This window comes from Danio rerio, chromosome 1 (genome assembly GCF_052040795.2).
Source record: "Danio rerio strain M-AB ecotype USA chromosome 1, GRCz13ab, whole genome shotgun sequence".
Taxonomy (NCBI): domain Eukaryota; kingdom Metazoa; phylum Chordata; class Actinopteri; order Cypriniformes; family Danionidae; genus Danio; species Danio rerio.
In genome coordinates this window covers 37,670,751-37,688,450 of record NC_141021.1, presented here as the reverse complement: position 1 = coordinate 37,688,450, position 17,700 = coordinate 37,670,751, and the positions used below count along the sequence as shown (strand labels likewise).

Sequence of the window (17,700 nt, the reverse complement as noted above, 5' to 3'; positions counted from 1 at the left end):
GTTTTATTGTTATGTTGCCCATAGGCGAAAAAAAAGGTATTAACGCAAAAGTGGCAATGTCGCAGCCAATGATAAGTAATAAAATGAGTCGCATGTGGTTTGATAATAGGCAGTTATAACTGACTTTAATTTGTTTTCAGGACCGTTATTTAAAACAGTTTTTATTGTGGTCTAACGTTTCAGCGATCGTTTGTATTTTATGATTAGCAATGTTAATCTTTTTTGCAGTTATTAAACATATAAACTTAATTAAACTGGTTTAAATTTAATAGTTGTCACTTCAGCTAGTTTCATAAGATTAATGTTTAGAATGCGTGGTTTGACATGCATGGTTGAGGGGTTCCTGCAAAGCAGCTCAGTGTTCATCATCATGGGGTTATTACTGAGCTTTAATCGCCATCTACTGGAGAGAATGTATTTGCTCATTTATTCTATAAACTCTTTTCTGCAAGTGTGTTTTATGATTTCACAAAGTCAAACCATTATGTTTTTATTTTATATTTTGAGATGATCATATTTAAATAAACAATTGCGAGGGTAGCTAATAGTTTCTTTTTCTTTTCTTTTTTTTAAATCAGTAGCCTATAAAATCATAATTTTTGCTTAAAGTTAATGGTTTAGGATTCTGGATGCATTTTTGCTAAATGAGTGTTGGATACTCATAAGCTCACACTAGTTAAATCAATTATATTATCAGAAATAACAGATATAAGAAAGCCATTAATATTCATCACTCTTTTTACAATTATACAATTTTACAATTATACATAACATAAATGGTAAACAGCAAGGTGTTATTCATATAAGCCCAAGCATGACATATGTCATGATTAATATAATAATCGAAACACTCTTGTAGGCTATTCTTATGCTTGGCCAAATGTCATGACTTTCACTTTCACTTTATATTATTATGCACAAGCCCAGATATCATCTGAAACTTCGGAAGAATTCCTATGATATATTGGCAGCCATCTAGCATCTCTTAATCAGTTTGCTGTGGGGCGCTGGCTCTGACCGGCCACCGGAGCTCGCAGCCACTCGTTCGATTTTGTTGCGTGCAAGCCGCACAGCACAGGCATAAAAACGTCAATCATTTCATTCATTTATCAATTCATTCATTTTCCTTCCGCTTAGTCTCTATTTTAGAGGAAAAACAATTGTTCTGGACAAACTAAAGACATTTTGCAAACGTTTAACCGTGGCAGAACCCCAAAAATTAGAAAAAAGAAGAGAAAGACCATAGCAAAGTGATAGCTAAAAAGGATAAATAGAAATATTAATTTAGAATCACGGATGACTTATTTAAGCGCAATAGCCCAAATAAATGTCATAAAATAATAATATTAACTATCATAATAATAATTTAAATAATGAAATTATACAACCTATCCCAATCCTGACATAGCTGCGTTTAAATAATAACTGAAGACGCTCCTTTAATGTATTCGCACGCTATGTTAAATTATTTTAAACTACACGTCCCATCCATAACCAACCTTAAAGAGCCCATATTATTCATGAAATAGGGCCATATTTTGGTTGTAAGGGTCTCCAACAACAGTCTAATATGCATGCAAGGTCAAAAAACACTTTCATGGTCTTATAATCTGCATTTATTTTTACCTAATTATCCCAGCGAATCCCGTATGAATCGTCCAGTGATTCATTTGTTCCCAAACCCCTCCTTAGCGCGATGCTAATCTGCGCTGATTGGACCAATGACAGTCTGCTGCGAATGGTTGACACTAACTGCTTTCAACCAGAGACAGAGCGAATAGCCAGCAGCTAATCAACAATATAGAAGTAGTCAGAGTGTATACACGCTCGATAGTGTAAGGCGTGGAGTTTAGCTGCCAGTGGATGAATGTAAATACAGACGACTAACTATTTTATTGAGCAAAAACTCCCAAGAACTGGCGAGGAGATCTCCTAGCTTGTCACATTCTGCTCTTTTTACAGACACACACACACACACATTTTGCCCTCGTCCTCGCACACGCGTCCACACACACACACACACACATATTGCAAAAAAGCTGGGCTTATGCTGAGGTTTCATCTTTGGGTAGAGACTCAATAATATCCATCTGCAGTGTGACTTCAATCGACCGGCATGTTTGTGTGTGTGTGTGGGTATCTGTGTCAGAGGGCGAGGCCGCAGGTTTCGAATCTCCCGGGTTTGCGCGTGCACGTGAATAACTTGGTTTCGTTCGTACGTCATGGTGAAACACCTAATGACCCGGTATCAAGGCGACTCGTTTGAAGCACTATAAGTCGACTCTTTTATAGATGAATCAACCGTTTTAAACACTGTACTCTTACAGATTTAAGCCTTAGCTGGATACTTCACTTCACTTAGAGCTGTGTTACAAACTACATGAAGGGGAATTTTCAAAAACCCATAATATGGGCTCTTTAAATCAAACCTGAACTCTCTGTTTAACAGTTCCAAGTAAACTGTTTTGTGTGACATTCCCATAAAATCTCTCTGGTTTTAAATATCTTTGAATCTATTTTGTATTATTATTATAATATTTCCTCTCTTGTTTCTCTTACGTTTATATTCTTTAGCTGTCAATATAATAGTTCACGTCTATGGAAGAATGAGTTAATAAAGATAGAGAATGTGTATCATCATATTCATCAAAAGACGTTAATGTGCAAGTAACCGCACCGGTCCGAGCAGGGAGCGAGCCGGCATGGGAGTCAAATGCTCCGAGGATGCTAAAGATTGCAGAACAGCGTCTGTCGCTGGATCTGAGGAGTGAGATTTACGCGATCACCAGCTGGCTTCCCTTACATAAGGGCAAATATAGATGACTAAAAACTCATTTACTCATTTTACTCATACGTTTTATTATTTATAATGTCCAAGGCATTGATATTAATATTAAATTCTACTTTTGTGCCTTTATTAGCTTTTTTATCACCTGTTTACTGGGTTAAAAATCTTACATTATTCCATCTCCACCTGCTGGTGAAAGCTAGAGCAGCTAGCGATCTTCCATCTGCAATCTATTGCTTCTCCTGCAGTTCCTGGATGTAATGTTGAATTTAAACAGTCGAATTTGAACCACTGAATTTATGGAAGCGAATCTATGTTAAATTTCAGAACCTAAAAATACAAACCCTGGAATTCAAGTCATTAAAATGCAAGAACTTGTTAATACGGTGTATTATTTTTTTCAGTTTGTGCTATTCAACAGGCTTTTTAATTCAAGACTTTTGGTTCATTGATTTTGTTCCATAGGCGTACGCAAAGTTTTTGCGCATACGCAGCATTGACACATGAGCAAGTGTGCCGCAAGCCTGCGTTTGAGTGAAGGTCTCGGCCGTTAGATCGCCCCCTGGGGGCTGGCTGCAGTACAAGTCATAAAGCCCGCCTCCTCCGTGTTAATGAAGGAGACTTGAGCCCAAATAAAAAAATTAATTACACTTGCAATAAAATGTCCCGAAAGATGGTTCTGGTCGATTAAGGCACTGATTATTGTGCTGAAATAGGTGCAGATCTTCATTTTTGTAAACAGTTTGTTTTTAGCAGTAATTTAATGCTGGGCGTGTCATCGTGATTGACAGCTGTGATTGACAGTTTCTCAAAGCAGACCGTCTGAGCTTCGGCAGAAGACTGAAGTGTTATTACTCGATTTCTGTGATATTTTACTATGACAAAATGAGTTCAGCAGTAAACTACAGTTTCTGACATACATGATCTGGTGGAACACAGTTTATTCGCTAAGGTCAGGGCTTTTTTCGGGCTTTATCAGTTTGCTAATACACGCCTAGCCACCCAGATAGCAAAATACCTCTGCTGGACCTACTCCGGATGCCTGGACTCACTGCCCGATTCCAGCCAGAGTCAATTGAGCCAGATGCGGCGGCCGAGCGAGCAGGCGCTGCCGCATGCGAGCCGGAATCAGCCCGCGATGCCGCGAGTAGGTTATGTGCGCTGCTGCCCGGAGCTGGCGCGATTGTATCTTCATTATATAAAACCCTCACATTTGTTAACGTTATTACAACCATTTTTGTTGATATGACAACAAACGCATGCTACTATGTGAACGCAAAGTGTATCACTAAGTTTAACCTTTGAATAAAGATGCAAACAGCATACATAGCAATTATTTAAATAAAGGACAAAATAAATAACAATAAACCTGTATCGATTGCACAAGTATTAAATAATAATACAATTGAATACATTTTGTAGTGCACAAGAATTAAGAAATACGAAAATGACAATAAAACTGCACAATAAAATAAACACATTTAAGTACGGGGAAAATACAGGAGATCGTTAGCAGTAATTCTCTTTGTGTCTAAATAATAATCTCCACGTTGATCTCCTGTAAGGTTATTTGAACTTGCTTTACAGGACGTTTCTGCATTTTACGTTTTGGCATGTTATTAAGTAATATACTGAATTTGCTGTTATAAATCATTATAAGGTTCTTGAAATCGAATCTTATATAACCTAATCGAGCTGTAAATGCTGTAAAGGCAAAAAAATTAAATAAATAAACAATTCAAGCGAAAATGAATAAACAATATACTAGTGATGTTGCAGCAGATAGACATTGTATTAATAGTGCAAAGTTTTTTTGCACAAATTGACAAATTGCAGGGTTGGGATGTGTAAATATCCTGTTGATATTTAGTAATCTTGCTGTATTTATCTTCTAAACGCGATTGTTCCCGCATGGTAAATCGTTATGGTGTGTAGGCTATTTTGGGTTCTGTTGATGGCTAATTAAAAATAAAAACCTTTCTAAAAATGTATGTGTTGTTTATATGTTATTGTTCATATTTTACAAGTGTTATTTCTACCCCTATGAAGATAACAAATATCAACAACAAATAAAACAATAAGAGAATATATTATTTGTGCTCATATTCAGGCTAGAGTGTATAAAAGATCGTTTATTTCTGCAGTCCACCATGTATTGCTTTTATTAAAGTTTAACAGCTTACATCACACCGTTTTTAATCCGTATTTTATTGTGTTTTTTAATGTAAGTGCTTCTATTTACATCAGTGAGCGTTTCTTATAGTGCAGACACCGGCAGTCGAGTGAGAAGTTCGGGGGGGCGTGGTTGATTTTACATAAATCGTTTGGTTGGAAGCTCGACTCCGCTCATTTTCGCGGCTCCTCCTCTGGCTCCATCAGACAATACTTCTGCGCATGTCAAGGCTCCAATTTCAGCAGTCTTTTGCGACAGTTTGTGCCCGTCAAGCAGGCGTTTTGTCAAGGCGTTCAATGGGAAAAGGGGCTGTCGCGTCGTCCATATTTTTTACAGTCATTGCACATGAGGCCCCAGGTGCAGCCCTGTTTAGCTTCAATGGGTGATCATGTGAGAGTTGCAGAGAGCAAGCTGGCGGTTGAAGTAAGTAAGCAAGTATTTTAAACAACAGAAGATACTTTACTTGTCAATGTCACTGTACTTTTAAAGAAAATTATTTAATGATTAATTATGTTTCCAAACTCTTTAAAAAGTTCACTAAAATAGCATCATTAAAATAAACAGAAAATCTGGAATGCTAACAAAAAGTTTACACATATATTAACAACTCATAGGCAGGACAGAATGACAAGAAGTAGATTTAGTTTGTTATTGCATATAGTCAATTTCCACAAGAAGGTGCCATTGAGTTAATTTGAGTTCAGTGTCTTTCTGTATGTTCCGTCTGTTTCTCTGCAACATTTGCATGAAGATTCAACCAACCTGGACAAGTTTCAAACAACCTGAAACCACAACACACACACACACACACGCGCACACACCACACACACACTACATGAGATTGACACTCTCAGTGACGTAAGAAGATAAACCAAGAAGCACAACCAAGAGATACAGAGACAGACACAAAGAAACTGAATAATAAAAAAGTTATAAAAAACAGAGCGTTGCTGAGAAATTACACAGGTGAAGAGCACGTATGATCCAACAAGGTGAAGATAAGAAGACAAGAAAGAAATGGAAGAAACAGAAATGGTGAGATACATCATAGAGGAACTTAAACTTTCAGCACACTTCCACTTCACTCTTAGTCTTTCTCATACACACACTCAATTAAAACACAGTGCAGCTCTTTTTAAACACACATTGTTTGGTAAAACTTTCAATCATGGGTTACTTTGTCTTCCAGATCTTCTGTAATTTTGCTGTTTTTCTCCTACTGCTATCGCTTTGTGTTAGCGGCACCTCAAATGGTAAGTATTCATACTGCTCTCTAATGTCCGATTACTAAATAATGTCAGTCAGTAATATATTGATTAATGGGATGGAACATTGTGGTCTGTGAATGACAACACTTTTGGTATGTGTACGGTTTTGTGAATACTTAACACTTGCTATTTAACCTTTCACCTGACAAAAAGTATATACATCTGTAAACTTTTTTTCTTAAATTATACATGTTTTGCCTTATAGCTGCTTATATATTGCAAAGAATCATGCTGTTCGTTTTATCTTGAAAAGTAGTAAAAAGATATATGCATGTATATATAATTTTATTTTAAATATGTAGAAACGTAAATATCTAAACCATTTACATATCTTAGATAATATAATTTAGTTGAAAATATACTAACCTAGTTTTTAAAGCAATTATGACAGATGTGATGACTCTAGATAAGTTTTTGAGTATCTGATTCTTAGAAAAACAGCACTTGCGTGTCGCATTCTGCTTTGAAATTTTGAGGAAGCATAGAGTAACAGAATAATAGATATAATTACAATAGTACGTTTAAAAAACTAATTCACATATGTCTATAAGATGATGTGCTTTAAAATTTATAAACATAAATTGAAATTAATTTTAAAGGTTGAAAAGCCTATACATTTATCCTAACCCACTGACCATTTTGCTGCCTTTAAGTTCAAATTAATTTTACAAGTTATTTCAACTTACATCAATTAAACAGACTTAAAACATCAAGTCAATATTTGCATAACTTAAAAATAAAGCTGAAACTTGATTATCTTATGTTATACGTTAATGTTAGATCTAAAAGACATACGTTGTCATAACTTTTTGATCATAAAAATATAACAGCGTACTCTGTGTAATTAAAACTAAAAACTGTATTGTGAAAAATGAAGTAGTTTCACTTTACTTTTTCTGATTTTTTTTTTTTTTTGGGATTAGAAAATTATATACTATGGTGTTTTTAAGGTGGTCAATGCTGATGCAGTTCTTTCTTTCTTTCTTTCTTTCTTTCTCAGAGACTGAGCCACAATGTTTAATAAAGCTCAAAGTGACACGAAACACTGTGTTTAAAGCTCATGCTATGACAGAGCTGAAGATAAACTGCACTGTAACGCATCATGGATGTCAGAGGATCCCAGTAATCTCATGGTGCAAACTCTATGGACAAAACTGTAAAGCTTTAAATCACTCAGATGTCATAAAAACTGAGTGGAAGAATAAAACAGAGAATGAAGGAATGGCTTTCCTGATTTTCCAGAACGTCTCAATAGAGGATGCAGGTTCATACAGATGTAAAGAAGGTGACATGTCTGTAAGCCATACAATTAATGTTACCTTTACAGGTAAGTAAAATGTAAACATTTACACAATTCATTGAATAGAAATATTAAATGTACAACAATATTCTACTGGATTTTTTAGAAAATAATGGTGAAGATAAAGTTTCTCACAATCAAAGTAACAAAAGTAACTGCAAGATTATAAAGTGGCACAAAATGCTCAACTTTTTATGAATTTAGAAAAATATTCAAGTGGAGGACTAATATATACAGCAGGTATTGATATTATTTTTGCTTATGTCTACAGTAGATGATTCTAATTCAGTTCTAGACGATGGCCTGCTGTGGTTGTGGCCATATGTGTACATCTTCAGTGGAATAGCGGCGCTGGTGATCATCATTATAACCATAACTTTATTTGTCTTCAGGTGCCAAGGTGAGTAGGCTGCAATACGCAATAAAACCTAAACTTTATGCTTAAATAAAATTATTTCATTAGTTGTGTTTTTTTCATAATACTGTGATTTTTTCCATAGACACAAAATCCAAAACAGAAGAAATGAAAAGTAAAAATCAGGTATCCATTGTCTTAATTTTGGTCTGAAAAGCATTTCCCCCCTTTGTATCCACTAATCATTATTTTTAAATGGCTCTTTTTTCACATCTTCAGTACATGGAAACTCAAAGTAGCGACCTGCTTCCTCCTCCTCTTCCTTATCCCCGTCATGACACCCGTTCTCCTTCACACCAGAGAGGCTCTGCTTCAGATCGTGGCTCTGAAATTCCACCTGGCAGAGGAACATCATCAGCTGGAAGAGTCAAAGAGAGAAGCCATCACACTGTCAGCACAGAAGGAGGAGAAAATGATAATGCTCTGATCTATGCCTCTTTGAATCATCAAGCTGTGTCGAAAGTGCATAGAAAAACTGCAAGGCAAGAACCAGAAACTTCAGAATATGCTGCAATCCGATTACGGTGATTGCAAGGATTGTTTACTTAGACACTTTAAAAAAAAGACTATTGAGAAATGGCCAGTTGGGAAATGAGGTCAAAATATTGCTATAATAATTTAAACACTCACTGTGAGGAGCAAGAATCCATGTTTGTGGACACTTCTTTATTTTGGATCAAATGACAGATTGCTGTTATATTTAAGGACTGGCATGCATTAACCAAAAATATTCTCTTGTTTGCAAAAATAATTCGAGCTCTCTAATATGCCTTACTAAAATACATATAAACAATTATAATAGCATTATTGTGGAATATGATGTCGCTGATGATGCTGATAGTGATAAATTAGTAAATAACAATGGCTTGTACAATGGATCACCATAAATGTAACTTTCTGTTTTATTAAACATTAGGATGGATTTTTTTTTTTATCTTTTTATATGTTTTTTTCATTCATATAATAAACAGATGCTGAATATAAGGCCTGTTCATGCCTAAACAAATATTTAAAATTGGGAACATTCTAATGTCTTTTAAATCACATTGCCAAGAAAACAGGCCGATAATAATATATGCACTTTTGGTCACAAGCCTAAAGCTGTTGCAGTTGCATATATAGTTTTACAATACAAAATTATAATCATTTGCCAAGGAACATTTAACAAAGCAAGGAAATTTTTTCCATAGTATTTCCTATTAAATTTTTCTTTAAGTGAGAAATCTTTAAAAAAAATATATTCACAAAGCATATCTTATAAACAGGAAATATTTGAAAAAAATAATAATAACAATTTAACAGGAGGACTAATAATGTCCTCAATTGTAATTAAAAATTGGTGTTGTTTAATAAACAACAAAGCAAATAGAAAAAAATCTGAGCTACAGTTTGGAAACAAATGTTTTTATTTTTTGTTAAAAAAATAAGCTTTTGACAGAACTTTTTATTTACTTTTAGACAGAGAAATTGTCTTTTAATCAGACTTGCCTTTGTTTACCAATTAATTTCGTCTAAAAAGTCACATGTCAAAATCTGATTGAATTTTTGTGTCAAACATTTGAGTGGTTCATTCCGCTGTGGCGATCCCAGAATAATAAAGGGACTACGACAAAAAGAAAATGAATGAATGAATTTGGGTTGCTGCGAAGCAACAGTTATGAACAGTCCAATATATTCCATTCTGGACCTGTATAAAACCAAAGGGCCCTATCATACACCCGGCGCAGTGTGTCGCAAGGCGTGGTGCAGTAGTCTTTTGGTAGTTTCAGCTTGGCGCAAGAGTAGTTTTGAGGCGTTGCGCTAAGCTGTTTAAATAGCAAATGCATTAGCGCTCATTTGTGCGCCCATAGGCGTTCTGGTCTAAAAAGGTAGGCGTTCTAAGGCGGACTGCTGGCGCGTTGCTATTTTGAGAAACTATAATAGATTTTTCATTAGACCAAAACAAACCCGGTCTAGGGCTCTATTTTGACGGTCTAAATCGCAGGGCGCAAACGCTTTCAGGGCCAAGGCGCATGGGCTAAAAGGGTTGAGTTTATTTTCTTAATGAGTTATAGGTGTGTTTTGAGCAGAGATGTATAGTAACGAAGTAGAACTACTTCACTACTGTACTTAAGTACTAAAAGGCAGTATCTGTACTTTACTGGAGTATTATTTTTTTCTCCTACTTCCACTTTTACTTAAGTACATATTTTCCATGAGTTTAATACTTTTACTCCGATAGATTTTTTATGTGCTGCATCGTTACTCGTTACTTGGGGTGTCAAAATGATTGAAATCAGTTCAGTAATAATAGGTCATAACGTGTTATTCGTGATGACGTCATTTATCTCCTATGCGCGATGTCGCAATACTATGGCGAAGGACGGAGGCGCGAGGCGGCACAGCACTCCAGTCGCTAGTTTACTGTTAGGGAGAAATGTTGTAAAACTTCACCTCTGCCTATCTCTCACTATCTCACTTTGGACATTTGACCCGCTGGCCAGTTTGTAAGGTAACTTTTCCTCTCTTCTTAGCTGTTAAAGCTGTGGATCCAGACATGAGCGTGCCAAGTTTTCTCCACTGTGTCTATTACCTGTGATAATCGCGTATTTTTCCCGCCATGGGTGAACAGCGCTTATATTTCTAAAGCCCTTTCTGTTGAGGACAATAACCAATCATAGACCCGCCTGTCATCGCTCAATAAGCAGGCGGGATAATATTGACATGAGTTTATTAGCTGTAAATGCTCGTGCTGTCTTCTGTGCATGAGTTTTGTTTGATACATCCAGAAAGAGTGTTTTCTTTGAGCAGGTCAAATTAAGGGCACAGTTCGTATATCTGACTGCTGTATTAAAGGACAAAATTTTATTACAAAAAAACCCTTTAACTGTCACACCAAGACAAAAGCAATAGAATTTTTTTGATTGCATTTCTTAACTCCTAATGTCGCTAGTTAACAAGATCAGTGCATTTTTATTCAACACATCACATTATTTCTAAAATATCAGCCTCTACCAAATGGTTGAGATGTTGGTTTATGGTAAAAGTACCAGAATTAATAAATATACTACAGAAAATATGAACTGTAAGACCAATTTCATTAAAAACATGATAAAAATAAATAACTATTATTACTAAATCATAGCCATAAGCCATAAAATATTTCAGATTTTCATTTAACACAGTAATATACACATTTTCCTGTTTTTTTACAATAAAATCAAAATCAAGCGAATTAGTGAAGCAGGATTTAGTTTGCTTGTTTAGTTTAGTTTCACGAGTGCTTCCAGAAGACAGAACTCCTGTTCATTGTGGTATTAACCAATCAAACTTCAAAACTCCCAAAGTGTGTGTGTGTGTGTGTGTGTGTGTGTACGTGTTTTTGTGACATATCAGGACACAAATCTGTATAATGACATGGGTATGACACAGGTATTACAAAAAGGAGGTGAAATATGAGGACATTGGTGACGTCCTCATTTCTCAAAATGCTTATAAATCACACTGAATGAGTTTAATCAGAGAGTAAAGCTGCACACAGTCTCCTGTGATGGTTGGGTTTAGGGGTGGGGTGGGGTGAGGGCAATACAATATACAGTTTGGACAGTATAAAATGAATGGAAACCTATGTAATGTCCCCACTTTTCACAAAAACAAACATGTGTGTGTGTGTGTGTGTGTGTGTGTGTGTGTGTGTGTGTGTGTGTGTGTGTGTGTGTGTGTGTGTGAGAGAGAGAGAGAGATAGAGTATGTATGTGAGTGAACATGCTGAATTATCTCATCAGTGAAGGCATTTTCTGGTTAAAGGGCCTGACGATGTGAGCTCTTGTACCATAGAAACTATTTACAGAGAAAAACAATATCATAAGCCATGTTTCTTTTCGTTCTGCTTAATCAAGTACCCCAAAAAAGATATTTAAAATAAACAAAACGATTAGTGTATTTTGACTGCTTTCTTTAATAACTACATTACACAATACTTGTACTTTTACTTTCAGTACTTGAGTAGTAAATTTTGAAATAAACTACTTGCAATACTTAAGTACAAAAAATGTTGAATACTTTTGTACTTCCACTTAAGTATGGTGCTTAAAGAGCACTTCTACTTCTACTCAAGTCAATTTTTGATAAAGCACTTGTACTTTTACTTAAGTATGGGTCTCTAGTACTTTATACATCTCTGGTTTTGAGAATAAACCAATTAGAGTCTCATCTCCCATTCCCTTTAAGACCCAGCTGCATCACGCCAAGAGCGCATTCGCTATTTACAGGACGCAAAGTAAGTCTAAGTGGAAACAATTTGCATTTCACAAGCAAACAGTTAACAGTTGACAGCTTTTTTTTTACAGAAAACTGTTAAACAGAGCATCTACTGCGTGAGAATGAGAGATAATGGATCACTTTCACTTTCGCTCTTGGATAGGGAAACCTTTACTCACAGACATCAATTAGCCTATAAATAATTAATTTTGTTTGTTAAGCGCAAAGATTTGTTTCAAAACTATTTCTAAATTTAGTTCTAATTTCTAGGAAACGAATAAATGAACAATAAGGACCAAGTGTGGTCAAAATACTGAGTTATGTTCAAATACACCTGCCATGCCCATATGGTCTAAAACCTGACAGGCGGGCAAATCTAAGCTTGTTTTTAATAAAACAAATATAAATATGGATATATTAAACAATACTGCTAATATTAATAACATTATACAAAAGCAAATTGTTATGAATGAACTGAAAAAGCCTCCCGAGATGAAGAAGACATAAAAGCTGTGATTTTTCATATTTATGTAGGCTAGAAAATAATGTTTTGTAATATTTTAATCCTTTATATTTATATCCTATATCTATTCTTATTATATCCTATATATATCCTTAATATAAAATTATTTCATATGTAAAGATATTTGCCTATTGCTCTCTTGTGCGTATTAAGCAGTGCGTAAGCGAGGCGCAACTCTGCGCCGGAGTTTAGACCGGGTTAGTTTTGGTCTAATGAAAAATCTATTATAGTTTGTGATTATAATCTTTTTGATTCAAATTGCCTTTAAAATAGAAAATTACCCCCTTAGTAAAATTAAAAACATGCCTGACTGTCATTTTTTTCTTGACCACAATAATTATTTTTGATATTTAGATTAGGTTAAATAAAATTTTATTGTGTAAACCAAAGTTAAATTATACTTTGAGAAAACAAACAAACAAAAATATATTTATGATTTTTTTTATTTAATTTAAATGTAGTCTGTCTAAAAGATTGTTTGTGTCTGGACATCTTTTAGAAAGCCTACAATAAAATAAAAATAAATAAATAAAATTTTAATTATGTTGCCTTTAAAAGTATTTTTTCATAATGAACTAAAGTGAGTCTATGCAGAGTACAACCCGAAGCCCACAAGAGCAAAAACACACAAATACACTTCCTGTATGAGCAGGGGGAGACAGCAACTTACCAGATATGATGGTGGGATTCTTTACCACCCACAACTAAAAACATCACGTACAACCTCATTTATTTAAATGCATTAAGGTCAATGAGAACCATACCCTCTTCTTATTACCACACAACCACAATGAATGGTTGTATAAATTACCTCCCACTGTAAATGTAATAAAGGTCAATAAGTAATGTACGCTCTTCTATTTAAACTGTACACAGTGTGTTTTTGTGAAGGAGTAAACACATGCAGTGCTTTTATGCAAATGTATAAATCAGTTTGCTGCTGTTTTTTTTCTTTTGTTGTTTGTGTTGGTGTGTCTGGTTTTACCCAAGACTGTGACTCATTCTTTTAAAGGGGACTTCCGTATAGGGTCATATAACTGCATTTACCTTGACATGAGTCTAAGATCGGTTTCTCTTGGAATTGGTAAAGAAGTACAACATTATAACATTTTAACAAGATTCTCCTCTTTTAGATCACTCAGACTCTGGTTTACTGAACTGAAAACCTTATATAAGAAGATTCATTTATTTATTTTAATTATGGAATTGTCTCCTGGTTATATCAGACTAACCTTTTCTGTATTTTTTATTGCCATTTAACATTTCTTAAATGATTTTCAGTCAATTTCTTGAATGGTTTTTAGATTTTCCCTTATTAGGTAAACTAAAAGTGTCCATAGTGTGTGTGTGTGAATGAGTGTGTATGGATATTTCCCAGTTATGGGTTGCAGCTGGAAGGGCATCCACTGCGTAAAACATACGCTGGATAAGTTGGCGGTTCATTCTGTTGTGGGGACCCCAGATTAAAAAGGGACTAAGCTGAAAAGAAAATTAATGAATAATTACTGTTAGTTGCATAAATATTTGGACATCGACACAATTCTAGCATTTTTGGCTCTATACAGCAACACAATGGATTTGCAATTTGATCAATTTGAGGGTATATACATCCAAATCAAGTCAATCACCTGAATTGAATTCGTTTGAGCTTGCATTTCACTTGGTGAAGACAAAATTGACGGGAAATGCTCCAAGAACTTGCAGGAACTAGTTGCTATCGAGGCCTGGTAGAGCACCACCAGGAATGAAACTCACTGGTGATGTCTATGCATTCCAGACTTCAGGCTGTAATTGGGGAATAAATACCCTCAAATTAAAGCTGACAGTCTGCAGTTAAAGCACATCTTGTTAGTTTCATTTCAAATCCATTATGTTGGTGTATAGAGGAAAAAATGTTAGAATTGTGTAATGTCCAAATATTTGTGGACCTAACTACACTAACTAAACTTTGTAAATTAATATAAATATTCATTGTTCATCATAATTTAATGATTCTCTCTCTTTCTCAAAAAAAAAAAAAAAAAACTGGGAACTGAGAAAAAAAAAAACTTATTTTCTCAGTTCCCAGGTTTTGCAAGTTTTACTTCACAGTTAACATAATCTGATCTGTCCAGTGTGCTCTCTTTGACCCATGAAAATGTATGTTTGGCTGTCTCTGTTCTGCTTTCAAAATAACATTGCAACAGATTATGGAGAACAGAAAATACAGCAACACACCACACCAAAACAAGCTGATGATCAACATATAGCACATAAACCTTTGCTACTGAAAACCTTTTTTTTTTTTTTTTTTTTTTTTTTTGATAAAAATCTTTCACTGAAGTTTTCAAAAGGTACAGATAAAAAAAGGCTCCTTATTGATACCTTAATAGGTATATATCTGAACAGTGGTTCCACACTTTTTTGGCCTGAGACCCGGAAAATATTGTAAGGCCCCCCTCCACATTTAATGATATTGCCACTCATAAAAGTTTGCAGTAATGATGACAAAAAAATGTTGTTTTCAAACAAACAGTATGTTTCAAGAGTTCACACTTAGCTGATAATCAATAAAGCGTATTTGGCATGCTGTCCCGGGAGAGAGCCCTGAGCTCGTAATATCCTCGAGCCCGAGGCTCCCTCTTGTTAGAAGGGCGAGAGGGGAGTTCCAGGTCAGGTAGGTCTCGAGAACTCCCCTGCTTGTCACCGTGAGAAGTGTGAACTAAGGTTGTATTGGGTGATAATTTGTTTTAGTCGATTAGCTATGGTTTATGTTTTTGGACGGTGGGAGGAAACCAGGGAACCCGGGGGAAATCCACGTGAACATGGGGAGAACATGCAAACTCCGCACAAAAACATCGACCGGCCTGAAAGGTTGGACCGGCGGTGTTCTTGCTGTGAGGCAACAGTGCTAGCCACTGGGCCACCGTGTCGCCCAATCAGAAAAAGGAGGAGGATGAAGGGGTCGAAAGGGGGGAGCTTTAAGACGAAGATACCTAGAGTGTAAAACTATTATACTATTTATAATGCTTCCGTAATCATCTAATAGGGCTGGTTATGGAGCTAATAAGGTGCCAGCCGTGTTGATTATAAGCACGTGATCCTCTCTAAATTAGTTTATGAATAAACCGCACTTATTAGTATATCTTGATATGCTGATGCACAAATAATATCCTAATGTAAATTACAAAGCAAAACATCAGTAGGCCATTTGTAACTGAAAAACATAAGCCTTTGGCCATTAAATTGGCCCTATTTGAAATTCAATAACAAAAATATTACTATTCACACTGGTGTGAATATCCTTTTACGGTCAATGCTATTACTGCAGACGGGGGGAGTTTTGGGGTGTTTCGTAATATGTTAGGCGACCATTAACCGTTTTCTAATAGGATGACAAGCTAAAAAACCATTGCTGTCGCTCTGATACAAGTTTTATATATGGAGAAAAGTACAAAGCACTGCAGTATTGGTGTGTTCTGTGTTTGTCTGAGAAAACGTGTCAGAAAATGCGTCTCTTTTAGGAGACACAACGGGATACCATCCCTCTCTTATAACCTTCTGAAGCACAGGTGTAATCAATCCAATGTAATTGGCGGGACACAACGTGCGTGTGGCGTCAGACCAAAGGTATAAAAGCCCCACACACACAGTGAACTTCAGCTTATACCTTTCGAACGGAGCGCACTAGGTATGGAAAAGGATGGCATCCTTTTCCTCTCTGGAACTCTATGCTGCGTCTCTTTTAGGAGACACAATAGGAACATGTAACGGGGAGACTGACACGGAGGGATCCATTATGCAGTATTTATTAAGTCACACTTTACTCACATACAACACTCACAACAATGAAGGTTTAGGGCTGGCGGTTGACAGACACAGGGTGATTTACCAGGCATAGGTCAGAGGCAGGCAGCGTGATTCAGAGTCCGTGTAACAGGCTTTGGTCGAGGGCTGGCAGCAAGTATCATAGTCCGAGTAACAGGCTTTGGTCGAGGGCAGGCAGAAGGCAGAGAAGAGTCAAGAGTCGGGCAGAAGTTGTGCACAGGAGATCAGGCAGGATAGAACGCTCAGTAATGCTGGCCGGGGCTAAACAAGACTTCGCAAAGACTGTGTGTGAGAGAGCTGCTTATAAAGGGTACGTGGGTCATTAGCGGGATGAAGATCAGGTGTGCTGAATCAGTGTAGATGGATGATGTAATGCTTAAAAGTCCGGAGATGGTGGCCTCTGCTGGCCAGCGAGGGGAATGACTGGGACCGAGTCTGTGACAGAACGTTATCCCAAACACGCCATAGTTTTACATGTAGGGCATGAGTTCTCCATATATTGCTAGGACACTGGAACCCGAAGTACACAGTAAAATCTTCAGAGTAAAATTTACTCAGTTCAGATAACATTTGGTCCCTCTCTAAATTGAGCAAAATTTACTCAGCAGCAGAGTTAAAGTTAATGAGACAATGATGGGGTTAATTAAGTGTTGATTGAGCACTGATGATGAACACCTGCTGTTAATAAGCAGAAACAGAAGAGAAACACAAAACTACATCTACCTTCAGTCACAGCCGTAGATTAAATAAACTGAAATAAAACACATCAAATCTCTCAAAATCTCAGCAAAGGATCATTAAGTAACTCCACAAACAGCAGCTTTACTAATTAACAACCTGTTTGGCCATATTTCTGTCACACTCTTTAAAATTTTATATAGTGATAATGTTAAGATTTTTTTTTAGATATTTTTTAAGATATTTTTTTTACAACATTAAAAAAAAAGAAGAAAAAAAACACTTTTTGTGTTTAAGCTGTCACCGTTGAGGAGAACAGTAGCTGCTTTACTTGGACTCTGACTTGATTTCTAATGTTAGTTTTTCTTTGTTTGCTAAATAGTGTATCGTGGCAAATATTGTATAAAGAGAGCAATTGTTTGCTGGATAATTGACTTTGTGGTGATTTATTAAATTTTTAGTATATTTTGCTCAATTTAGAGAGGGACCAAATGTTCTCTGAACTGAGT

The 17,700-nt window shown here is 35.9% G+C and overlaps 2 protein-coding genes across 7 annotated transcripts in view; one reads left to right on the top strand and one right to left on the bottom strand.

Annotated features, from left to right (window-relative positions):
- LOC147846911 (uncharacterized) overlaps positions 1-17,700 on the bottom strand; it is a 405,197-nt gene that overhangs the window by 9,512 nt on the left and 377,985 nt on the right. The window lies entirely within an intron of this gene.
- Positions 5,173-8,878, top strand: btla (B and T lymphocyte associated). Of its 6 annotated transcripts, none has more exons than XM_087237354.1 (7): positions 5,173-5,996; positions 6,151-6,214; positions 7,230-7,556; positions 7,636-7,680; positions 7,819-7,929; positions 8,030-8,070; positions 8,164-8,878. In XM_087237354.1, the coding sequence occupies exons 1-7, from the start codon at positions 5,979-5,981 to the stop codon at positions 8,470-8,472; spliced, it is 915 nt and encodes a 304-aa protein (XP_087093480.1). In that variant the 5' UTR covers positions 5,173-5,978; the 3' UTR covers positions 8,473-8,878. The 6 variants fall into 6 exon arrangements, with proteins under 6 accessions (XP_087093480.1, XP_087093478.1, XP_087093482.1 ...); XM_087237352.1 differs by having other exon boundaries at positions 7,801-7,929; XM_087237356.1 differs by lacking the exon at positions 7,636-7,680 and having other exon boundaries at positions 7,801-7,929.

Coding starts and splice junctions, on each gene's coding strand:
- btla (XM_087237351.1), top strand. CDS start 6,130: ATGGGTTACTTTGTCTTCCAGATCTTCTGTAATTTTGCTGTTTTTCTC. Junction 7,557..7,635: donor AATTAATGTTACCTTTACAG/GTAAGTAAAATG, acceptor TGGATTTTTTAG/AAAATAATGGTGAAGATAAA. Junction 8,071..8,163: donor AAATGAAAAGTAAAAATCAG/GTATCCATTGTC, acceptor TCACATCTTCAG/TACATGGAAACTCAAAGTAG.